This window comes from Cynocephalus volans, chromosome 18 (assembly GCF_027409185.1).
Source record: "Cynocephalus volans isolate mCynVol1 chromosome 18, mCynVol1.pri, whole genome shotgun sequence".
NCBI classification, from domain to species: Eukaryota; Metazoa; Chordata; class Mammalia; order Dermoptera; family Cynocephalidae; genus Cynocephalus; species Cynocephalus volans.
In genome coordinates this window covers 6827026-6853327 of record NC_084477.1, presented here as the reverse complement: position 1 = coordinate 6853327, position 26302 = coordinate 6827026, and the positions used below count along the sequence as shown (strand labels likewise).

Below are 26302 nucleotides of genomic sequence, written 5' to 3'. Positions count from 1 at the left end.
TTTTTTTTAAACTCTCAAAATGTCTGGTCAATGTAAAGTTAGTTCTCATTATTTTATCCTATTTACTACTTGTTCTGAAAGTTAGTTTTATTTCCCCCAAGTAAATATAAATTCCTTACATTCTCTGTTTCTGTCCCCTTTGAACCGATATTATTTACTACATTCCTTTCATCTGTCAATAGCCTTTCTCGTATAGTCAGTCCCTTGTGTCTACTGATCTTTCTTCAACTTCATAAAGAGAGGATAACTAATGTGGATTCTTTACTTGATCAGTTGTGGAACTAGTTCACAGTCATTTCTTCAAGATCTGATCTTAATTCTTTCAGATCCTGCTGGCTGGCTAATATGCATAGCTGTCCTAGTATTTTCACTGAGCACATTCTGCAGTTTGGGGCATTTCTGGTTTCAGGTAAGGATCTGTTGTTAATTTCAAAGAGTAGCTGTCACACAGAGTCTGAGGCATGAGACCCTCTTAGCCCTGCTTACCTCTGCGATCAGATCGTGGAGCTCTCCTTCACTAGGGCAGCATCCTAAGGACCTGACAATTGTTCCAATCTCTCTGGAAAAAGAAGTTGCCAGTAGTGTTAGAAGGTCAACTCTGAAAACATATCTGTAAATTATTTCAAAGCATATGTCACAAAGCAAACCAAGTCACTCAAAGATTGCCTCATGATTATAAAAGAGACTTTCTAGGGAACCAAAGAGAGATAAAAGAAATGTTTTCATTGATTGGGAAATGAAAACTCTAACTGGGCCAAAATAAAAAAATCTACAAAAGGAACAGAAAGGGGAGGGGGAGAGTAAGAAAAATAAATATCAGCCCCTTACCAGGTGATTCCAAGTGTCACATAACTCTTTGGAGCCTCAGCTTCCACACCTATAAAATGGGGATGATGATGTCTACCCCAGAAGTGTGTGGTGAAGTTATGTTAGTGGCAGGGTACTTAAAAGCATGGCTTCTAGTACTGAACTGCCCGGGTTCAAATCCCAGCTGTGCGACTTGCCAGACTGAGCAGGTTACCTACCTAACCTCTGTGCACACAAGCCTACCTGGTAGGTAAAACACAGCACCTTCCTCAAAACACTTAGAACTGGGCTGGGGACACACTAATGGGGTCAAATAAGATGAGCTATTGTACTATAGAGCACAGCTCTTGGCAGAGTAGCACTCAATAAATATTAGTTACTCACCTCACCTGCCCCCATAATTTAACAAATAACCTAAGAAAAGTATAAATTCTATTCAATACTCTCTGGATACTAAGACGGGGGATCTGAAATAGATTACTAAGTATTTCCATTCAAAATGATTAAAATGAAAGTTGTGATATTTGAATGTCAATTTTATTTCACAGATATTCACTTAACTGGAATACTTAATTTCTTTACTATTTTAGATAATTTTAGTGGAATTATATTTACTCCCTATTTTACTGAGAAACATTTTAAATAAGAATTTTTAAATTCTTCACTTAAAGAGGTTGCGGGACAACTACCAACTTAAGAGAAAAACCTCAAGTTGATAACTGTGGAAGATAGAATTCTTATTTTTCTTTTACTGATTTTCCTTCATAATAAACGAAGGACCAACAAAACATGTTATGTCCTCATGCCAACTGTATTTCGTAACTCCCTCAGCACCTCAGTCTCAGCATTTCTACATGGTTTTTCATGTCCATATCACCTACCTGGTCAGGATCTGAATGTGATAGTGTTACTAGAAACTAATAACATTTTATCAGATGGTACTATCGCTCATTAAGTCCCTAGAGATGTTCCATGAAACTGGAGAACACCAATGTAGTAAATGTTATTGTGACATCTGTGGAGGACACTGAACATTAATAAAGCAAATGTATGTTACAGGGCCTAACTTGTAGCTTAGTGGGGCTACAGCCCTGTAGTTTCAGCAAGGCCAAAGCCCTGTAGTTTAAGGTAAAGCCTAACTTTTTAGAATTGCACATAGAAACTCTAATATTGGGAAAAACAGAAAACTTTCCCAGGCCTAAAGTCTCTGTTGCAGATTAAAAAAAAATTGTAATTGGGGGGGAGGGGGGAGGGAGAAGGGAGGGAGGTTATGGTGATGGGGAGCAAATAATCAGCCACAATGTATATCAACAAAATAAAATTTTTTTTTTTTTTTTTTTTTTTTTTTTTTTTTTTTTTTTTTTTTTTTTTTGTCGTTTTTTCGTGACTGGCACTCAGCCAGTGAGTGCACCGGTCAGTCCTATATAGGATCCGAACCCGCGGCGGGAGCGTCGCCGCGCTGCCAGCGCAGCACTCTACCGAGTGCGCCACGGGCTCGGCCCCAAAATAAAATTTTTTAAAAAAAAATTGTAACACACTAAAATTGCTTGCTCTAAGGGCAATCATCCTTGGTGTTGCTAAACCTAATGATGGGAAAGTATGTGAGCTAAAGGCTTCAAGGTTGATGGTTGGGGGATGTTCCACATTTTGTCTTTGCTTGTTTCTTTAAATTGCTTGGGGAACTAAGTGTTGCCATGACGATTATCTCATTGTTCTTTTTGTAACCACCTGTGTTCCTTTTCTGTAACTTTCTTGCCTGGACAATAAAAACTGGGAGAAAACCTGATTCAGGGTTATTCCTAGGAATTCTTATCTCTTGAAGGAATCCTTCCTGCGATTAACCCCTTCTGGGCCTCTCACTGCTTTGGGTAAATGGGCTTTGAGTAATCCTTTATGTCTCCGTCACCCTGGGAAGAGGTGACATCAGACCTGCTATTGTATACATTAGAATAAATAGTTAATGAAGCAGGGACAGAAAAAAAAAAAAGGATTTGATAAGTATTCACAGATTTATATCCTCCAAAACATCCTACACCTTTTGGTGTGAGAATCAGAGAATTGCTTAAACTCCAGAATCAAAGAGATGAGAGTAAAATCTGCATTAATTAACAAAATGAAAGGGAGGGCAGGAAAGGAGCAGGGGAAGAAAGTCCTTGCAGGCGAAAATTTTGAAGAGATATGCGGAAAGAAAATTCTTGTCCTATGCTGTACAATTCAGTAGCCACTAACTACATCCGGATATTAAGCATTTGAAACATGGCTAGTCTGAATTGAAATGTGCTGTTAAGTGTAATATACACAAAGATTTTAAAAACCTAGCATGAAAAAAATGTGAAATATCACATTAATAATTTGTAATATTAATTAAATGGTGAAATGATAATATTCTAGACATATATTGGGTTAAATAAGACATACTGTTAAAATTAATTTTACCTGTTTCTTTTCTACTTTTTAAAAAACGTGACTGCTAGAAAATTTCAAATTATATATTAAAAACTCCTTTTGGACAGTGCACTTCTAGGGAACAGCTGGATCCAGGCTTTGGGAAGAGAGGCGGATAAAAAGAAAATCAGAATTACGGCAGGCTGTGCCAGCAGTGAAACCCCCCTTGTGCTTCTCTGAGAAAGTTTAAGCAGTATTTGAATCGTTTTTCAATGTTTGGGGGATACTGGATTGTGGCTTCTTTCTAATGTGAAGACTGCACCCAGGGTAGCCATTTTATGCTCAGGTAGCTGAAGTACTGTCTCTGAGATTCTGACACAAATTTCCATACTTTAATAATAACGCATTAACATTTTCTTGATACTTGATTTGCACAATATTTAGAAAGTACTTTCACATACACCATTTTACTTGATCTTCACACAGCCCTGTCCTCGGTACCTAGGTACTATTATCCCAATTCACAGAAAAACAAACTAAAACTCAGAAAGGACCGATGGCTTGCCCAAGGTCGGACAGCTAGTGAGTGGCAGCACCGGAGTTAAAATGCATTTTTAATGATTCCAGATCCCATTCATTCAACAAACCAATTATGAGTGCCTGCTGTGTGCCAGAGACTATGCCACGTGCTAAGGGTACAATGACAAATAAGATACAGAGTGTCCTTGCTCTTATGGAATTTATGTTCTACCACAGAATAATGATGAACAAGCGATTACAATACAGAAAGTAAATTGGGAAGGGGTGTGGTGGCTGGTAAAGGATGTCATGGACATATAGAGAAGGGGCACTAACCTAGACTGCAATTATGGGGCCAGGAAAAGCTTCCATCAGAATTAAATTTAAGACTACTTAAAGCTTACATGGGAAGAGAAATGTTTCAAGCAAAGGAAATAGCACATGCAAAGGACCTGAGATGAAATCGTGGGATAGTCAAGGAATCAAAAGTTCAGTGTGGCTGGAAAAAAAGATATGAGAAGGAAAAGCAAGAAAGTGAACTGGAGTCCTGAGAAGTGGGCAAATGACATGTAACTTTGAAACCATGCTAAGGAGTTTAAAGTTTTTCTAAGTGCTACAGTGTGATATTGAAGGGTTTTAAGTAGGGTGGTGACAAGATCAGACTTAAGTGAGGGCTCTATAATCAAATATGGCAGAAAATGATACATGTTCAAAGTTGTTCAATGCAGCATTACTTGTAATAAAAATAGGCTAAAAACAAACTAAAGGTCCAACAACAGGAGACTGACTAAATGTTACAGTTCATCCATGCAATGGAATAACATTCTGAAAACAAAAATGAGGTTCTTTACATTCAGATTTGAAATGATGTCCAAGATACATTATTTTATGAAAAAAGTAAAGTGCAAAGAAAAAAAATTTTATAGTTACAATTTGTATTAGAAAGAAAACAAAAAGAAATGATAGCAATGTATCTCTCATCTCTGGAGCGACACACAGAAGCCGGTGCCATGAACTGGTGGGTGGAGAACGCCTTGGCAAGAGCAGTGGCAGGGCCAAGGCAGGAGTACATCTTTTCGCCACATACCTTTTCAATTTCAAACAAATGAACACATACATTTTAAATTAAATAACTTAATAAAATGGAATGAGTATTCTGGCTGCAAGATAAAAGGCTGTTGCTTTAACCAAGTAAGTGGTCTGACCAAGAAACAAGTAGCACGGGCCAAGAGGAGAGAACAGACTCAAGAATTATTTAGAGGGATTCATCAGACTCCATGAACAGCTGAACCTGAGGGAGAAGAGGCTCAGAAAAGAATTGAGGATGAATTACCAATTGGTAGTGAGTTACCAATATCAAGGACCATTACCATTACCAATGTCTGAGTTCGGAAAAAGGAAGGAGAAACGAGTTTAGGGGACAGGGAGATGAAGAGTCCGATTTTGGACATGCTATGTCAAGAATGCAAGACTCTGACCATTTTTCAGGGTTAAGTTTGCAGGAGCAACCTGCAGAAACAAGGTGATCTGTCCGTCCAGGACAAAGAGCAGCTGGCTTACTACTTGCTATGTGAGCTGTAGATCCCTCAGGCTCAGTGTTCCCTTCCTGTGACGTCACCTGCTGGCTGTGCAGGCATCCATCTGGGTGTCACCGTGGAACTTGGAGGGCTCAGGAATTGACACCAAGAAGCTGATGCTCGTGATGCCTGCTGTGCCAGGAGTGATAATGTCCTTTGTCGCTGACCCAAGAGTCTCAGGTCTTCTGTCAATATCCATGAAACAGTAACAGGCTAACTTGCTGGCTTCCAAGGAGGGTAAAATCAAACCACAGACTTGACCCTTAGGAGAGTGTGAAGCTCAGGAGAAAGATCTGAGCGGGAGATGCAGATCTGGTAATGAGGCCAGGGGAGCAGAAGGGCTCCTCTAAGAAGCATGTATTAGCTGGAAGGGACAATGGTCCAGAAAAATGCTGAGTGCCCACATTCAAGGCATGGTCAGAGCAAGAGGAACCTGCACAAGGGACAGAGAAGAGGAGCCAGAGGGGTAAGCAAAAATCCTGGAGAGGGAAGCTAAGGAAAAAGGTGGAAAGACACGGGGTCATCACTGGTGGCAGGTGCTGCTGAGAGGCCAAGGAAGAGAAACTGAGAAATGTCCACTGGAGTTAGCAAAAAAGGAGATCAGCTGTGATTGTGATGAGGGGAGTTTCAGTTGAAGGAAAAAAAATTTTTTTAATTGAAGCTTAGTTGATTGTACTATCTGTGGGGTACAGAGTTGAATACCAACACCTGCGTGCAGTGTGATGCTCCCATCAGGATAATTAGCATATTCAGCATTACACAATGTGACCCTTTTTCATGGCCCTTTACTGTTTCCTCCCTTACCCCCTCCTTTCCCACCTCTGGTAACCCCAGTTCTGTTCTCTCCTGGAAGTTCAATGTATTATTGTGATTGTTCTTCCTTCCTTCTTTCCTTCTTTCCTCCCTCCCCCCCTCCCTCCCTCTCTCTCTCTCTCTGTCTCTCTCTCTTTTTTCAGTTCCCACTTATGAGTGAAGATGTGCAGTATTTCTCTTTCTGTGCCTGGCTTATTTCACTTAACATATTTTCTCTAAGTTCATCCATGTTGCTGCGAATGGCAGGATTTCATTCTTTTTCATGGCAGGCTAGTATTCCATTGTGTAGATATACCACGTTTTTGAGAGAGAAATCTGATTGCAGAGGGTTGAGAAGGACAGATCTAAGCAGTGAAGGGGAAGGAGGATGCCTGGGTGGAGGTGGGGGGGACGTGGTGTCAAGGAAAACTTTCAAAAACTCTTTAAGACCAGAAAGATGTGAGCACGTTTGAATGTTAATGGGAATGAGCCAGTGCAAAGAGGAAGGCTGAGGAGGGCGTCGTTCACTGAGTGGGTGGGCTTCCTGAGCTGGTGGGAAGGCCAGGGCCAGGCACTTAGCTAAGCTCAGTGTCCACACAGCCACCCTCATCCTCGGTCCAGCCACCTGCGAGCTGCTGCATGTGAGAGGGTGGCAGCCTCTTCCTTACAGTCTTAACAGATCCCCCCCTCACTCTTTCCACTTCCCCTGGAAGATCTATCATCATCCTCTTCTCTCTGAGCTGATCTAACTCAATGTCTCACTTTGCTTTAGGTACACCACGGAAAACAAAGCCCATGTGACATCTGGGCATTGAGCAACTTCTTCCTCTCTAGTCCTGAAACACAAAGACCTGACTGCTGTAAGCAAAAAAGCAAAGGTTCATTTGTTGATGAGCCCACAATGGCCTGGAGAACAATACAACAACTTTCTCAAGAACTCACCCTGCACACCTGCAAGCCGATCCACTAGCTCACCTGTCCTTTGCCCAATACGACTTTCTTAAGAACTCACTCAGTATACCTGCAAGGCAATCCACTAGCTCACCTGTCCTTTGCACAATGCGACTGTCTTAAGAATTCACTCAGTACACCTGCAAGCCAATCCACTAGCTCACCTGTCCTTTGCACAATGCGACTTTCTCGAGAACTCACCCTGCACACCTGCAAGCCGATCCACTAGCTCACCTGTCCTTTGTTCTTTGCTTCTGTTGATACTGGATGAGATGCCCTCCCCCTGTAGAAAGCTCTGGGGCCCTGGAAGCTGTGGTCAGGCTCCCTGCAGCCGAGCCTGGCATAGAGGGCTGCTGTGCCCCTGCCTCGGGCCTAGACCTCTCGGCAGCACAGCAGTTTTCCTCCCCCGTTTCTCCTAAAGACTGCACTAGCCTTGGGGTCCTGGCACAATGTAAGAGAGCAAAAGAGGAGCCATAGAAACTACTAATAGTGAACTTTTTACTGGTCTTGACAATAGGGAAATGGGATCTGACTGGACTTAGAAAAGTAGAGACACGTGACTTATCTGTTACCTCAAGTCTTAGTGTGCAATTCACATCTCCAACCCTGGAGTGAGGTTTGGAAATCGGATGATGAAAAAGTTCCCCTGTGAAGACGTCTTCCCTCGATGTGGCACAAGGCACAGCCGTCTGCTGCGAGGGGATGGAAGGGAAGGAGAGAGACATCTCTGCTGTTTCTGGGTGCTCTCTGCCCCCCCACTCCCACCATGACTGGCTTCTGCAGGCACCTCCTCCTCAGGATGGAGGCTCCGACTGTACTCGGGCATTCAAAAGCCTCTGCGTCACCTGATGTGCTGGACGTTTTCTGTGTGCCCCTCCAGAATCCTCTCCATTCTTCTCCCCCCACCCAGTTTCCTCAAGGGACAGAGATCTCTCCTTGTGCCTCAGTCTCCCTTGCCTCAGGCCACACAAGGCACAGCACCGCAGTCTGCTGTTGCTGCATAACGAGCTGCCCAAAATGCAGTGGCTTCGTCAACGGTGACTTATTATTTCTCATGATTCCTTGAGTTTGCTGGGTGGTTCCTCCACTAGTTCCTCCCAGGCTCATGCATAGAGCTGCGTTTAACAGTTAATTCGTCCGCGCGCACTTGCTCTATATTCTGCAGTCAGCTGTTCGAAACTGCCATCATCACCATCCTCAACTCTTGGCCCCTTCACCTTCTCTCCTGCCACTCTGTTTATCTGAGCATAACCCTGAGCATCTCTAATCGTCACTTTCTGTGTGCCGGCAAATCACTGCTGAAAAAAAACAATTAACGGAAAATCAGAGCTCACTACAAATTCATGCCGTCCAACATCAAATGTGTCCTGGACGTGGCCCAACAAGCCTTTCACTCATGTCCTGTTGACTTCCTAGCAAACATGCCACAACAGCTATTCTGGATCATCCCTTGCCTCTGGCTCCAAAGCACTGACTCCACCCCAGCAGAAGTCCTCATCAGCCCCTTCGCTGAACAGGTGCAGCCTTTGGGCCTCGTTAGAGGTGTGCACTAGACCTCTCGTGCTCTTGGCCTTGGAGGAGTAGAAAGTGCTCTTCTCTAATAAAGCAACCCCCCCTTAGCTCTTCTTAGTTCAGTCTCCCTGCTGTCCTCCCTCATCCCTGTCCCCTCTCTTCCTCCCGTAAACCCCCTACTGCCCCTGCCCACATACCCCTGGATGCGAGACAATCTCTATGGTTTAAAATATGCTGGAAAGCTAAGAGAATAAGCAGAATCATAGAGCTGGACAAAAATAAGATCACCGTGACCTTAATAAGAGTACCTGCAGAGGAGAGGGAAGAAAAAACCCAAGAGTACCAGTGGTAAGAGAACTTAGATCGCAAGTGTAGACAGAACACACAGTGGAGGAATATGGCTGTTAAAGAGAATGCACACTGTATGAGTCTGTTTCTATTGTTTATAACATAATACACAGAACTGGGTATTTTATAATGAAAATAAAATGTATTTCTTACAGTGTCTAAGGCTGGGAAGTCCAAAATCAAGGGAACACATCTGGTGAGGGTCTTGGCGGTGACTTCAGTGACAGAGGGTATCACATTATGAAATGGCTGAGCAGAAACTAACTTCTCACTCACTCTCCTTTTAAAGCCCTCAGAACCACGCCCCGACCACCATTATTAATCCATTCACTACTGCAGGGTCCCACAATCTAATCACCTCTTCAAGGCCCCACCTTTCAATTACCATAATAGGATTTCCCACCCTCAACAGTTACAGTGGGGACCAAGTACCTAATACATAAAACTTGGGGGACACAATTCAAGCTTTGGTGAGTTTTGGGGAGACACAATTCAATCCACGACATACATTGTAACTAAGAGCTAACACAGAGCACTTACTACATGCCAGGCGCCATTCTAGCTCAGAGCACATATTAACTCATTGCATCCTCACAACAGCCTTACAAGGTAAGTACTATTGCTGCTCCATTTTACAGATGAGGAAACTGAGGCCCAAAGATGTGAAATAACTTGCCTGGCACCACACACAGCCAATGTATTCAAGCAGTGACTTCCTCAGGACTGGGAAATCTCAGTAGCTGTGCAGAAGTCTGACGTGAGAAATGAGTTAAAAACAGGGATGAGAACAGGAACAGATTCTCTCACAATGTCCGAAAAGACTAATTAGCTTCCTGGCTTAGGAATGGACATGACCTCTAAGTCTTCAGGAAGAACAGTCCTCACATCTCTCTTGTATCCCTTGACCATGACCATGATCTGCATGAACATGAGAATAAATATCTTCTGGCTGCCAGGTTAGCATTAGTAGAATGCGTTTCTACAGAGTTTTATTATTATGTGCCAGGCCCTGTTTTAAAGTGCATTAAATATTCTTATTCACTTACTCTTCACAACAGTTCTGTGAGATAGGTTATTATTTTACAGATAAGAAAACTGAACCGCAGAAAGGTTAAGAGATTTTCCCAAGATCACACCATGAGTACATAGAGAAAGTGGGATTCAAACACACACAGTCTAGAACCCACGCTACTAACACTGCAACTCCTGCCTCTAATAAATCTCAATTGAGTATTTAGTTAGTCTTAAAGGAGAACTTTTTTTTTTTTTTTTCAGTGGCTGGCCAGTAAGGAGATCCAAATCCTGGGCCTTGGTGTTACCAACACTGTGCTCTAACCAACTGAGCTAACCCGCAAGCCCCAAAGAACTTCTTGAGTATAACAAAGAAAGCTGTGGATATTCTACCTCACAGGAGCTTGCAAGATAGATCCAAGGGTCACACACTTTTGACCCAAGGGACAAATGTGGCCCTCAGATAATGTTTTGTTTAGCATAGGGTTGGTCTGTTTATTTGTTTACATGTATACATACATGTCATGAGTACTGTCCTGTACTCTGATTCACACATTTATGTTACAGGCGGGTCCTCGTAAGAATCTGTTTATCACTACTAGAAAATACCAGTTTTGTACTGTTTAGGAATTTATCTGCGAGAAGCAGAGGAATGAGCCAATGACCTCTTAAAGTTCTCCCCAAGTACTCTAATTTTAAAATTATTTTTAAGAACATACAAAGACACGAAACCTGTGGCTATGTAAAATAATATTCTTAGAAGATCCATACTGGAGCATTTCAGGGAAAGGTTACAGTGTCTACAACTTACTCTCAAATGGTCCTATAAAATGATGATTATGATGACGACTATAATAATAAAATGTGTGTGTGTGTGTGTGTGTGTGTGTGTAGAGATCAAGCAAAAGCAAATATAGCAATTTGTTAATAACTGTTAAAACTTGGCAACACTGGACAGATCTAAAATACTGTCTCATGCTCTTTGCCGCATCTACTGTGAGAATGAAGACCATTCTCAGCAATCAGACTGTCAACATTCCAGAAAATGCCGACATCACTCTGAAGGGATACACCCCGGAGGAACCCTGCGGAGGGACTTCAATCACATCAACATAGAGCTCAGTCTCCTTGGAAAGAAAAAGCTGAGGCTCTGGGATGACAAATGGTGGGTATATAGAAAGCACTGGCCACTGTTCGTGCTGTCTGTGGTCATGCACAGAGCATGATCCAGGGTGTCACGCTGGGCTTCTGTCACAAGATGAGGTCTGTGTGCGCTCACTTCCCCACCAATGTTGTTATTCAGGAGAATGGGTCTCTTGTTTAAATTCAAGATCTCTTGGGTGAAAAATATATCCACAGGGTTCAAATGAGGCCAGGTGTTGCTTGTTCACCATCTCAAGCCCAGAAAGATGAGTTAATCCTTGAAGGAAATGATGTTGAACTTGTCCCAAATTCAGCTGCTTTGATCCAGCAAGCCACATCAATTAAAAACAAGGATATCAGAAAAATTTTGGATGGTATCTCTGCCTCTAGAAAAGGAACAGTTCAGCAGGGTGATAAGTAAGAACTAAGAGTTGTCCGGCTATAGAAACAAGATATAGGACGATTCCCAAGGCGTGCTTGTAAATTTTAATGATGGAATAAAAGTCCTCTATTGATTTTGGGACTTTTTCTTTAAAAAAAAAAAAAAAAAAAAGATATGTGTGTGTGTGTGTGTGTGTGTGTGTGTGTGTGTGTGTGTGTATGTATATCTATATATCTATATAGAGATACAGATAAATATATAGTTTCATGAAATGAAAGTTGAGATGAGGTGGGATATCCATCTACCATTCCTTGCAGGTAAAAGAAAAGTATATGGAAACGATGAAGCGCTTTCATCCCTCTACACACACAATGAAAATAGCCCTGTGAACCATTCCTAGTCCTGCAGGATGAGAGCTGGTTGTCATGACTGGGGCTTGTTGAGCGCTGTACTCAGGTCATCAGAAGTGGAAATGACTAGCTCCCTAAACATGAGCAGCAGTTGCCAGCTGAAGGGTCTGACCTCTGGCTCCAAAAGGCAGCTGACCAGGCAGGTGCCTCTCAGTGGCCATCATTGATTGCATTGCCCAGTGAAGGCAACATAGAGGGCCATGGAGAAGAAAAGAACACATGGGCAAATGAGGTAGGGGAGGTGGTGTTTAAATACAAATAGCCCCTTCTTCTCAAATGTTTCTTTATTGTAGAGAATACTAACATTAATAAAGCAAATGTATTTCACAGGGCCTAGCCTCCAAAGTCTTGTATTTTCAGGTATAACCTAACTTTTTAAAATACGTATAGAAATGTTAAGCTTGCAAAAGAAAGGAAACTTTCCCCAGGCTAAAGTCTCTGTTGTAGATAAAGAATTGTAACACAGCAAAATTGCTGGCTCAAGGACAGATGCCCTTGGTACAGGTTAACCTGCTGATTGATGTGTTAGGAAAGTTACTTGATTGCTATGTAAACATACTAAAGAAATTGCTGTAGGGAAAGAAAATATTTCCTAAGAACAAGCTTATGTTGGTGGACCATCTCAACTTTTTACTAATTGCGTTATGGAATGTCACTTTGTTATTTCACTGATGTTACCAGCTTCTATTGTTAAACTATACTTAGCCATAACTCCATCTATGTTCCTTTTCTGTAACTTTCTGGCCTGGAGAATAAATCTGAGAAAGAACCCCAGATCGGTTAATTTCCCAAGGAGGAATGCCTCTCTCTTGAGGGTTCCTGGAAATTAACCCTTTTGGGGTTTCTCACTGCTCAGAAGAAATGGGCTTTGAGTAATCCTTTGCATCTCTGACACCCTGGGGGTGTGAGATGACACTTTATTCAAATGATATGGAATGAGATCATTTATTTCAAGAGGCCTCCTCCCAAGTTCCTAGAGTCCTTGAGATGGGAGTAAAGGGAAATTATAGCAGAAGCAAAGATGACTCAGAGCTTCTCTTGTTTTCTTACGTCCTGAAATTTAAGGCTAGAGGCACAGAAGATCAAGTGACCCTAGAAGCTATTGTCACATCATGATCCTGGTGCCAGGAACATGGGAACACAGCAGAAGGGGACAGGTGGGCCAAAAGAACTCCAGATGGTATTGGGAGGGAGCTGGGATCCTGGCCATTGTAGAGGAAACCATATTGCTAACACTTCAGCCTTGGGGGTAGTAAGGCTCCAAAAGGTGAGCTAAGAAAAAAAGAGAAAGGCAAGGAAGAACACAGGCCAGAAAAAGATGAGGACATTAATTTCAAGAAAGAGACAGAGGTCTATAAAGGGAGAACTGAAAAGGAAAATGTAAGAAAACACTGAAAGAAGTGAGCTAGGGAATAGAAACCTCATAGCTTAATAATGAAAATAAAAGAAAGAAGTTAAGAAATAAAAAAAAAAAAAAGATAGACAGGAACTAGAAAATGAAACAAAAACATAAAAACGGTAATTGATAGAATCATATATAACATCAAGATGTATTAACCTAGTTCTACTAAATAAGACTTTTTAAATCAAGTGAATTGATTGAAAATTATGTTATAGTAACCTTTTAAAACTATTTTTATATTATTAAAATTATTAAAGTATCTAAAAGTATCCAAATAACCTCTTAAAACAACTCTTTAAAAAAACTGAAGCCAATGTAGTAAAAAAATAAAATTAAGAGTTTTTAAAAGTTTAATAATTCCTTCTTTTTGTCAGGTTTTTGTTTTTGTTTTTGTTTTTGTTTTTTTTTTTAAAAGATGACCGGTAAGGGGATCTTGGCCCTTGACTTGGTGTTGTGAGCACCACGCTCAGCCAGTGAGCGAACCGACCATCCGTATATGGGATCCGAACCCGGGGCCTTGGTGTTCTCAGCACCACACTCTCCCGAGTGAGCCACGGGCCGGCCCTTTGTCAGGTTTTTGGGGGAGAGCAGAGAGAAAAGACATAACTCGTTTGCTTACAGTAGTGTGCTGGTTATCAACTGGCTCCTCAGGGGGGAAAAGCTGATTTGTAGTGTTAATTGATTTCCATTATGTAAATACATCCACCATGAACAATTTCAAGCTACCGACTACCAAGTGAAGTCACTCAAGGTGGCATCTGGAGGAGCTGCATGATAGCATACCTTTATATGGTCTGTCTACCATACACTAGGCATAAACAACCTCGAGAGATAAATGAGTGAAATGTAGAAAAGTAATTGCTAACTTTTGAGTATTTATTACCTTTTTTTATTGTTAATGAAAAGATTTATTTTGTATTTAATACAGAACAACCTGAAAAAACATATGGAATGCTTCACGAGTTTGTATGTCATCCTTATGTGGGGCCCATGATAACCTTCTCTAGATTGTTCCAAGTTTAGTATAAGTGCTGCAGAAGCAAGTGCCTTTGTTTTTAATAAAAGTTAATTAAGTTTATATAATTTATTTTTTAATATAAACTAGTTTTTAACCGTGGCTTGCAGAATTCCTGAAAATTTAACAATCAGCTCTTGTGAGCTGGTACAAGTCAGCACAATTTGGCTACTGTGAGTCACGATCACTTCATTCAGACAGTTAAGGTGGTTAGAAACAACTCACTTAGTATTCTACGATGTATACAAAACAGAAATCGAATATAACTCTTGTAAAAAACAAAACAAAAAATAAAACACTTTTTTCCTTAGAAAAACTATTTTCTTCCTTTTAAATCAACTGCATAGGATGTTTTTAAAATTGCCAACATGTCAATTTTGGTAGGGTCTTCAGAGAAAATGAAAATCGACTATTTCATATGAAGTCTTTAAAACGTGCAGAGACATTTCATTTCTTTTGTCAGAGGAGATCTCATTATATTGATAAGTACAAACTAACTCCAAAAGCCTTTATGGTTAAGTATAAGAATTTGTTTCTGCACCTACGCCATATATAGAGTAATAGACATGGGAGTAAAATTATCTCATAGCAAATGAGTCACAAGAAGGTGGCCCAGGAATGCCATCATCATTTAATTATACACAGCATTTGGACCACTTGAAAAGTTTGGCCCGGTGAAGACTGGTTCTTGGCGGCTAGCATTCGGTGGGTGTAATATCACGTTCCTGACACAAGGTGGAGCTCGTGCCATTGAGCTAGGTGGTGAGTCTTCTTTTTAAGGGCAGTCTAAAGGTCAAAAACATCCCTCAGTGAAGACCTGATTTGGGACATTTGATGCAATTCTAAAGGACAAAAGAATATGTAAAACATTTTCCTTTCCCTATAAAATAGCTGGTATTAGGCTAAGTATGAGAGAATGTTTAAAGCAATCCAGAAATTCCTACGAGCAAAACAGGATTTGAAAATGATTTTCACTCATTTAACAAATATTTGTTGAATACTACTATGTGCCAGGTACCATTTATAGTACAGTAGAGAACAAAACAAAGACCTTGCCCTTCTGAAGGCATTTTTGATACATTAACCTTATTTTGGCAGAGCCAGGAAATGAAGCTAAAATAATGGTTATTTCTTTATTCAGCATAACTACTCTGTTCAAAAAAGGCCTCTTCATATACCAACATCAACTCAAAATGGATTAAAAACTTACTTATGTAAACACCTGAAGCTATAAAATTCCTAGAAAAAAACATAGGAAAACACTTCAGGATGTAGGACCTGGCAAGGACTTTATGAATTAGACCTCAAAAGCAGAGGCAACAAAAGAAAAAATAAACAAATGAGACTATATCAAGCTAAAAAGCTTCTGCACAGCAAAAGAAACAATCAACAGCATGAAAAGACAACCTACAGACTGGGAGAAAATATTTGAAACTTATGAATCTAACAAAGGATTAATAACCAGAATACATAAGGAACTCAAACAACTTAATAGTAAAAAAACAAATAATCCAATTTAAAAATGGGCAACAGAGCGGAACAGACATTTCTCAAAAGACGACATACAAATGGCCAACAGGTACATGAAAATATGCTCAACATCACCACTCATCAGGGAAATGCAAATCAAAACTACACTGAGATATCATCTTGCCCCAGTTAGACTGACCATTATCAAAAAGACAGAGAATAACAAATGCTGGTGAGGATGTGGAGGAAGGGGAACCTCCTACACTGCTGGTGGGACTGTAAATTAGTGCAGCCATTATGGAAAATGGTATGGAGTTTCCTCAAACAACTACAGATAGAACTGCCATATGATCCAGCAATCCTACTACTGGGTATACACCCAAAGGAATGGAAATCATCATGTCGAAGGGATCCCTGCACTCCCATGTTTAACGCAGCTCTATTTACAATAGCCAAGAGTTGGAACCAATCTAAATGTCCATCAACGGATGACTGGATAAGGAAAATGTGGTAAATATACACAATGGAATACTACTCTGCCATAAAAAAAAAATGAAATTCCACCATTTGCAACAGCATGGATGAGCTTGGAGAACATTATGTTAAGTGAAATAAGCCAGGCACAGAAAGAGAAATACCACATGTCCTCATTCATAAGTGGGAGCTAATAAATAAATAAGAAAGAAATAAACAACAATCATAATAACAAGTTGAACTTTCAGAAGGAGAGAACAGAACTGTGATTACTGGAGGCAGAGGAGGGATAGGAAAGGGAAGATAGTGAGAAATTGGTTAATGGATGCAAAACAGCTAGTTAGGAAAAAGGAGATCTATTGATGTTCAGGTGAAGATAGGCATCTATAATTAACATCAATTTACTGCATATTATCAAATGGCTAGAAGAGAGGTGATGGAGTTTGGATGCGTTGTCCCCTCCAAAACTCATGTGGAAATTTGATCCCCAATGTGACACTGTTGGAAACTGATTGAGTCATGGGGGCAGATCCCCCATGAATGGATTAATGCTCTCCCTGGGGGAGGGGTATTAATGAGTGAGATCTCGCTCTGTTAGTTCCCGCAAGAGCTGTTTGTTTAAAAGACCCTGGCACCTTCTCTCTCTCTTGCTTCCTCTCTCTTGCTTTCTCTCACCATATGATCTGCTTGTACCCTTCAGCTGCCTGCCTCTTTCTGCCATGAGCAGAACAGCCTGAGGCCCACACCAGCTGCAGCTGTCCCAGAATCGTAAACCAAATAAACCTCTGTTCTTTATAAATTACCCAGTCTCAGGTATTCTGTTATAGCAACACAAAACAGACTAATACAAGAGGAGATCGAATGTCCTCAACACAAAGAAATGATTACATTTTGTAATGATGAATATCCTAATTATCCTGATTTGATCATCACACAGTATACACAGGTATTGATATTTAACTCTGTATGCCACAAACATGTACAATCAATTACATTTCAACAACGATAACAAAAAATGTTCCCTCTAATCAAGTAAAGATAATTTTCCACTGCTATCATATGCTTCCTGACCTCCTGGTTCCAACTTGTTGCAGTATTATTTCTTGTATAGTTCTATGTGCTAGAGTTTACACCCCCAAATGAACTCTGGATCTCCTGTGTATTACAGGAGAAGAGCTCTATAAAATACTGGACATTACACAAAGTGATACTATAAATAATTTAACAACATAGTTATTTTAACAACTGCTGTGGCTCAGACACTGCCCTAGGCACCATGAGTACCATGGTGAATCAGACAAGGTCCCTGCTCTAACTTTGGGACTTACAATCAGGTGGTAGAAAGCATAAACATATATAAATATGAGCTAATTTTAGGTAGTGATAAACATCGTGAAGAAATCACCACCATTTATCATTTCCATAACTATATGAGTTTGCTGGGGCTGCCATAACCAAATACCACAAAAAGGTGGTTTTAAGAACAGGAGTTTGTTTTGTAACAGTTCTGGAGGCTAGAAGTCCAAGAGCAAGGTGTCAGCAGGTTTGGTTTCGTCTGAGGCCATTCACCTTAACTTGCAGAGGACCACCTTCTCTCTGGGTCCTCACCCGGGCATCTCTGTGTGTGTGCGCATCCCCAGTGTCTCTCTGTGTGCCCAAACTTCCTCTTCTTATGAGGACACTAGTCAGACTAGATTAGGGCCCACCCTAATGGTCTAGTTTTAACTTAATTGCCTCTTTTTTTAATTTATTTATTTTTTTTTTTGTCATTTTTTCGTGACCGGCACTCAGCCAGTGAGTGCACCGGTCAGTCCTATATAGGATCCGAACCCGCGGCGGGAGCGTCGCCGCGCTCCCAGCGCAGCACTCTACCAAGTGCGCCACGGGCTCGGCCCTTAATTGCCTCTTTAAAGACCTTATCTCCAAATAAGGGTACATTCTGAGGTACTAGGAGTTAAGACTTCAAAACGTAAATTTTGGAATTCACACCCATAACAATAACAACAACAGTAATAACATCTTCTACCTTGCTACCTCCAAACTTGTCTGGCCTGGCCCACTGTAGTAGCCCTCAAACTGCCGTTCTCCAGTTACCTGAATCTACTCTCACAGCGGCCAGAACAATCTTTTCAAAATGAAAATTGAATTGCATAACTCCCGTCTTTAAAACTCTCCGTGGCTTCCCTCTGAGCTGGAAGAGAGGAAGGTATTAGTTGAAAAACTGGTGAAAGTCCAGTAAGATCTACAGTTTAGTACATGGTATTGGACCAATGTTAATTTCTTGGTTTTGATCATTGTGCTATGGTTATGTAAGATGTGAACCTTAGGGGAAGCTGGATGAAGGAAGTACAGGAACTCTAACTCTCGAATTATTTCAAAATAAAATGTTTTCTAAAACACTGAAAAGATAGAATTTTAAAATAATAGCATAATGTCTTTTTTTCCTCTGTAGTGAGGGAATGGAGATATCTGGGTAATGAAATATTTTTGTTTTTATTTTTTAATTTTTTAATTTTTAATTTTTTAAAAAGATGACCAGTAAGGGGATCTTAACCCTTAACTTGGTGTTGTCAGCACCACACTCTCCCAAGTGAGCCACGGGCCAGCCCGGTAATGAAATATTTTTAAAAGAGTATTAAAAATATTTTTACATACATTAGGGGTATTAGCCATCTACGATATAAGATGTAAAGATAAAGATATAAGATAAAGTTGTCATTTATCTCTTGATTTTTTAAAATGTTTTTTGTTTGTTTGCTTTGAAAGTTTATTACGTGGCTGAAGGTGTCAGTCTTTTTACTTCTGTATTGTTTTGAGTCATTTTCCTACTCCAGGTTTATAAAGAATTCATTCATATCTTTTAATACTTATAAGATTTTATGTTTTACACCTAGATATTTGTTGCAAATAGACTTTATCTTGGCATACAGCATGAAGTACAGATCCAATTTTATAGTTTTCCAAATGACTATCCAGTTATCTTTTCCCCACTTATTGGAGATGCCATCTATATCCTATGTTAAATTCCCATATGCACTTGAGATTATTGCTGGATATTCTATTTTATTTCATTGATCAGTTATACTACACTCTCTTAACTATAGATGATTTGTAATATGTTTTAATATCAAATAAAGCTAAACTCACCTCCTTGCTCTTTTTATCAGTTTTCTTGGCTATTCTTGTGTAGTGGATTAAATGTCCTCCTTTTCAATTCAAACTTAATGAAGCTTGAATTGTGTCCCCCCAAGTTTTATGCATTAGAAACTTGGCCCCACTGTGACTGTTAAGAGGGTGGGAAATCCTATTACGGTAATTGAAAGGTGGGGCCTTGAAGAGGTGATCAGACTGTAGGACCCTGCAGTAGTGAATAGGTTAAAAATGGTGGCCAGGGGTGTGGTTTGTTGGACTTGAAAGGTGAATGAGGAGGTTACTCTCTTGCTCTCTCTGCTCCACTACTTTCACAATGTGATACTCTGCCATCACTGTTGCCACCACCAAGGTTCTCACCAGATGTGTTTCCTGGACTTTGGACTTCCCAGCCTCAGAAACTATAAGAAATTAATTTTGTTTTCTTTATAAATTACCCAGTTCTGGGTTTTTGTTATAAGCTACAGAAACAGATTAAGACATCTTGCTCATTTGTTTTTTCATATGAATGTTAAAATTCACTTGCCTAGCTCCAGAAAAGATTTGTTGGTATTCTAAATGAGGTTGTGTTAAATTTGAAAGTTAATTTAGGATTATTTGACATCTTTATGATTTCAAGTCTTCCTATCCAAAAATATGGTTTGTCTTCCATTTTTAAGTCTATTTTTATATCTTTCAGATTATCCTAATGTAACATTTGTATATTTCTTGATACATTTATGTCTATAAATTTTAGCTTTGTTGTTGCTATTGTAAATAGGCCTTATCTTCCATTATATCATCTAACTGGGCATTGTTTGTATAGCTGAAGCCTCTTGATTTATATATATTAATGTTATTTCCCACTACTTTCCTAAATTTTCTTTTTCTTTGTAGTAGTTTTTAAATTAACTCTCTTGGGTTTTCTACTTAAACATATATCTGCAGATAAAGATAGTTTTTCTTTCTCCTATCTTTCCTACCTTCTACCATATTTCATGTCCAATATTTATGCTTCTGTTATCACTTGTCCAATTGTGTTGGCTAATGCCTCTACTTAATACTAAATAATAATTTCAACTGTGGATATCCTTATCTTATGCCTGACTTTAACGGAAATGCTGCTAATACTTCCTCATTAAATAAGAAACTGGATTTTGAGCTGGAACATACATACTTCAAGCTAAGAAAGTATTTCCTCAGTTTTTATTTTACCAAGTCTTTAAAATTACGAATGTATGTTGAACTGTCAAATGTTCCTTTATCTATAGAGATGATCTCAGATCTATTTATATGATGAAATATATTAATAAACTTCCTAACAAAGAACTATTTTTACATTCCCGAAATAAATCCCAGTTTGCTTTACTGTGCTATTAAACTGTCTTGCTAATATATTTACAATTTTTGTATAGATATTCATAAGATCGTTCTGTAAGATTTTTTCATGCAATCTTTATTAGGTTTTTGGTGCTGATATACTCACTTTGGAAAAAGAATTTGGAAGTTTTCCTTCTTTTCCTGTTTACTGGAAGAGATTAAGTACAATTAGGAATAAAATTTTTTAACTTAGAATTCTATGAAACCATATGGATTGAAGCCTTTTGGTGAGAGCGCCCTTTGAAAAGCGCTATTGATTCTATGGAAATTAGTATGTTTAGATTTCCTGTCTTTACTTGGATCAGTTGGTTTGTTTGCTTTTTTTAATCAAAAAATAATATATATATTTTTTTGGTGTGACCTTGGTGTTAGCAGCACCACGCTGTAACTAAGCTAACCGGCCAGCCCTATCAATTGATTTAAGTGTATAATTCAGTGGTGTTTAGTATATTCACAAGGTTGAGCAACCATCATCACCACCTAATCCTAGAACATTTTTATCACCCCATAAGGAATCCCATACCTGTTAACAGTCACTTCCCATTCCCCCCTCACTTTACCCTCCAGTAACCACTAATCTACTTTCTGTCTCTATGCATTTGCCTATTCTGTACATTTCATGTAAATGTCATACAAACATATGGCCTTCTGTGTCTGGCTTCTTTCACTTAGCACAGTGTTTTGGAGTTTCATCCAAGCTGTAGTATGTATCAGTACTTCGCTCCTTTTTATGGCTAAATAATATTCCATTATATGAATATACCACATTTTGTTTATCCATTCATCAACTGATTGACTTTGAGTTGTTTCCACTTTTTTGGCTATTATGAATAATACTGCTATGAATATTCACATATGACTTTTTGTGTAAACATATTTTTTCATTTCTCTTGGGTATATATATACCTAGGAATGAAATTGCTGGGTCATATGCTAAGTCTGTGTTTAACTTTCTGAGGAACTACCAAACTGTTTGCTAAAGTGGCTCCACCATTTTACATTTCTACCAGCAGTGCACGAGAGTCCTGATTTCTCTACATCCTCACCAACACTTGTTATTTTTCATTTTTTAAATCATAGTCATCCTAGTGGATCTGAAGTAGTATTTCATTGTGGTTTTGATATGCATTTCCCTGATGACCAATGATGCTTAGCATATTTTCATGTGCTTTTGACCATTAAATATATTCTTTAGAGAAATGTCTGTTTAAATCCTTTTCCCAGTTTTCAGTTGGCTTATTTGTCTTTTTATTGTTGAGTTGTAATAGTTTTTCATACAGGATATTCTGGATACTGGATCCTTATCAGATACATGTTTGGCAAATATTTTCTCCCACTCTGTGGCATGTCTTTTTACTTTCTTGATGGTGTCCTTTGAAGCACAAAAGTTTTTAATTTTGGTGAAATCCAATTATCTGTTGTTCCTTCCTTGGGTTGCTTGTGCCTTAGGTATCATTTCTAAGAAACCCTGGCCTAATCTAAGGTCACAAACATTTACACCCATGTTTTCTTCTAACACTTTGATAGTTTCAGCTCTTACATTTCTATCTTTTATCTATTTTGAGTTAATTTTGATAAATGGTGTAAAGTTGGGATCCAACTTCATGGATATCCAACCATAATTCTTTGTACCCTTACCCCAACCTAAATAGCTTGGGCATTCCACATTCACTGCCTCAGGGAAAGGATAACTCAGCAGGATACAGACATCAGGTAGTGACAAGGAAAGCCTAGTTATTAAAATGGATAATTACTTGTGTGGGCGTGGCTTGGGTGTGCTATGTGTGCCAGCACCTGTTTCTGCCTGGCTTTAGGCTGTGGGTTCATGAAAGCCACTTGGTCTTGGTAGGTTGGGGAGCTCTGGGAGCCAGCTCTATGCTGCTCTTCTGCATGCAGTTCCGGACTACCCATGCTGTGGGGCAGCTCGGTAAAGCCACCACACAGACACACTGTTATCCAACCTTTTCCCCAAGCTCTAATTTAGATTCCTTTGAGCACAGTAAAATAATTCTTGTTGCTCCATATCCTTGTTTATACCTTTTATTGGTAGCCTTTGTACTAATGAAGTTTGTTCTTCAAGTCCCTGTTCAAGTCTTTTGCTCATCTTTCTGGGGTTTGTGTGTATGTTTCAGAACTCCCCATGTGATTCTAAAGTGCATCCAAAGTTAGGAAACCCTGCTCTATTCCACATGCCAACCTATCTATCATCCTACAGCTACAGTTTTCTTTCTAAAAACTCAAATCCATCTTATCACTTCTCTGCACTTATGGATTTGTATTGCTCACACAGAGAAATCCAGGTTCCTTAGGGCAGCAAACAGGATCACTCGCTGAATGGACCCCTGGCTCACCCTTACTCATTCACTTCCTAATAACATTGCACAATTAGTTACGTGCCCTCAAGTACTGTTAGTGGCACTGTGCATGAACAAGAAAACGTTGTATGAGTTACAGAACCCAAATATTAAATACAGTTTGTCTTCAGTAAGTTTATAACTTGGAAGAGACAAGAAATATAAGCTTTTAGCTAAAAACGTAAGTAATTATTGGAATTAGCTGGGCAAAGAAAAGATGGCCTAAAATGTGCTCTCAGTGGAAAGTTGGAAACTATTACAAAATGCACTCAGTATTTAAAAAAAAAAAAATTGAGTGTTACTTCTCAGTAATTCAGGAAATGAAACTGAAGACAGCAATGGGTCAGGAGCCGGCGTAGCTACCATGCCTTTAACCCAACCAAAAGCTTATAGCACTGACAGCCTGGCTTCGGGCCTGGTTTCATTACTGCACTATATAGTGGCATCTCTAAACACTTGTTCCTGATTCCTTCAAAGATGAAAATAATGAATTCCCATGCCACCTGGAACACTGATACTGTAATCAAATCTCTCCCTTTCTGGCCACTTGAATAGCACCCACACCAGTCCCGTCTTTCCCACCTCTCCCCAGGGAAAGAACAGATTTAGACATCATGCCTTACTACTTATGTGGATGAAATGAATGAAGTTTCTGTCACTCCCTTTACCTGGAATATATAGAACACTGAATTCTATTGCTACAGTTGACCACAGTGAAGATGGAGTTACTGGATCTGTGTACAAGGTGGTACCACTAGTAACTAACCCCTACCACCGTCCTTATTCCCCCTCCAAATAAATTTGGGGGCAATTTTTAAAAACTCCTGAACTTTCTCATGCAACTACAAATGTATCTGATATCCACTGCCTGTGATTTGTGGAGGAAGTCTTACAGGGAGACATTCTTCATTTCATGCTTGACAGGACTAGCAAAACGACGACAGCTCTTCTGCACCCTACCAGCCCCCTCTGAAGGGGGCCACCCTAGGAACCAACTGCAGCCAGCCTGCAACAGAGCTCACCGAGATTTCTAGGTGCTCCAAACCCTTCCTTGGGTCCCTCTGGAGCAAGTGCAATAATGCCAGTATTTGAAGATAATAGTCACTGCTATAAAAAATCCCAACCTCCAGTAGCTTAACATAATAGTCATGAAGGTGGCTTACATTAAATCAAACATGGATTCTCTTGATCAATGGGTGGCTTTCCTTTAAAAAATCATTCAGGGATCCTGTTCCTTCTATCTTATGGTTCCACTATTTTCAACATATGGCTTCCAACATCACTGCTATATGTATAAAGCTGTAAGGGGGGCAAAGCCTGAAGGATCACACATGGGAGGTTTTCATGGACCAGGCCTACAAGCGTCACACATCACCTCCACCCATATTCCAATAGCAAAAACTCGGTCACATGGTCTACCTAGACCATAATTCCCAGCTCCCCTCTATCTGTAAGGGAGTCTAGAACTATAGTGTAGCTATGTGCTCAGAAGAAGAAAAAATAGAATTAGACTACCCAACCTCTACCATGGGGAGAGAATCCTAGCATGACATGAATCCTAGCACTTACTAGGGAGGGAGGTCATAATAAACCAATGAGTTTATTACAGAGTTCCACTTCTGGCCTAGAAAATGGGTTGGAATGGCCTAATATGAGGCTCAAACAACCGCATTAGGATTTGGAAATAACTATATCAGAGACACTGAAGTCCCTGCCAAATCCATAGTCCCCTTCTGAGAGTTTCTTAATGTACAGGTTGTAAGCTCTGTACCATTTGATCTGCCTCCCTAGGCACAGTTGCTTGAACCAGACTATTTAACCAAAAAATGGCATCACTCTGTAGGCCTGCAAGAGATGGGCCGATGACATGGTCTGTTAAGAGCTCTGCTCAACAGAGGCACACTCTGCTGAATATTGACAAATGACCAATGCAGGCTTTTCTTCTTTCTTCCTTGAGAGTTTTATTTTATTTTTTTTGGTGGCTGGCCAGTTATGGGGATCAGAACCCTTAATCTTGGTGTAACCAACTGAGCTACAGGGGTTCTAAAGCAAGACATACAGAAATGGGTACAGATGGGAGAGAGAGAGAGGGAAGGAAGTAGGCAGAACCACAAGGCATCAGATGCCATGAGCAGGTAGATGCTGTGGAGTAGGAGACACACAGTGGAGACTGACAGTCAGTAGCAAAGTAGGAAGGGGAATCTGGAAGAGAGAACAGAGCAGAGGAGTGGAGTCACCAGCATGTCAGATTACTACAGTCGATGTGGAGTCACCACAGCAACTTAAAATACCAGAGCCCCTGCACCTCCTTAATGGCAACAAATGTCACCCCAGTGCACTGAGAGGCTTGAATGACACTGAGATGGGTTTTTTGCTATTCCTTATATGTATAAGGAATATTACTCGTTATATGGCTTATTTCCAAATACATGCTTACAATAAATGTGCACTAAGTGAGGAAACTTAAAGATGACTTGGTCCCATACAACCTGAAAGAGCACAACCACTAGAAGGGAGAAAGGGTGCCAGGTTTCCAGCATATATTCTCTTATTTATTTGTTTTTGATTATACATATTTCTGGGGTACAGATTTGACTATCAGTATTTGTGTACAATATGTGAAGAACAAATCAATATTATTAGCATGTTCATTATAAATCATAATTACTCTTTGTGTTCCTTACCCAGTTACTCCCTAACCTCTCTCCCCCTCCCCTTTTCCCACCTCTCGTAACTATAGGTCTGTTCTCTCCTTTTGAAAGTTCAATGTATTATTGTAGTCTTTCTTTCTTTCCTTCTTTCTCTCTCTCTCTCTCTCTTTGCTCCCATTTATGAGTGAGGACATACAGTATATCTCTTTCTGTGCCTGGGTTCTTTCACTTAACAATTTTCTCCAAGCTCATCCATGTTCCTGTGAATGGCAGAATTTCATTCTTTTTTATGGTTGAGTAGTATTCCACTGTGTATATACCACATTTTCCTTATCCAGTAATCCATTGATGGACATTTAGGTTGGTTCCATATCTTGGCTACTGTAGATAGAGCTGTGATGAACACAGGAGTGCAGGTGTCCCTTTGACATGACGATTTCCATTCCTTTGGGTATAACCCAGCAATGGGATTGCTGGATCGTATGGCAGTTCTCTTTCAAAGCTAATGAAGATACTACCCTCACCTGTTCTCTGTAATGCACTTGCATTAAATCTTTCACACTTAATACGGCCAATGCTTTTCAAGTGAA

At 39.9% G+C, this 26302-nt stretch overlaps 1 protein-coding gene, 1 non-coding gene and 1 pseudogene across 2 annotated transcripts in view; 1 reads left to right on the top strand and 2 right to left on the bottom strand.

Moving 5' to 3' along the window:
* EFCAB2 (EF-hand calcium binding domain 2) overlaps window positions 1–26302 on the bottom strand; it is a 102828-nt gene that overhangs the window by 18493 nt on the left and 58033 nt on the right. The window contains exon 3 of the mRNA XM_063082710.1: window positions 487–559. Coding sequence (XP_062938780.1) covers window positions 487–559 — 73 coding nt within the window. The remainder of the gene's footprint in view (window positions 1–486; window positions 560–26302) is intronic.
* Window positions 10905–11466, top strand: LOC134366470 (large ribosomal subunit protein uL6-like; annotated as a pseudogene).
* LOC134366539 (U6 spliceosomal RNA) lies at window positions 14180–14282 on the bottom strand. The gene has a single exon (XR_010022336.1). It is a non-coding gene; the product is annotated as a U6 spliceosomal RNA (small nuclear RNA).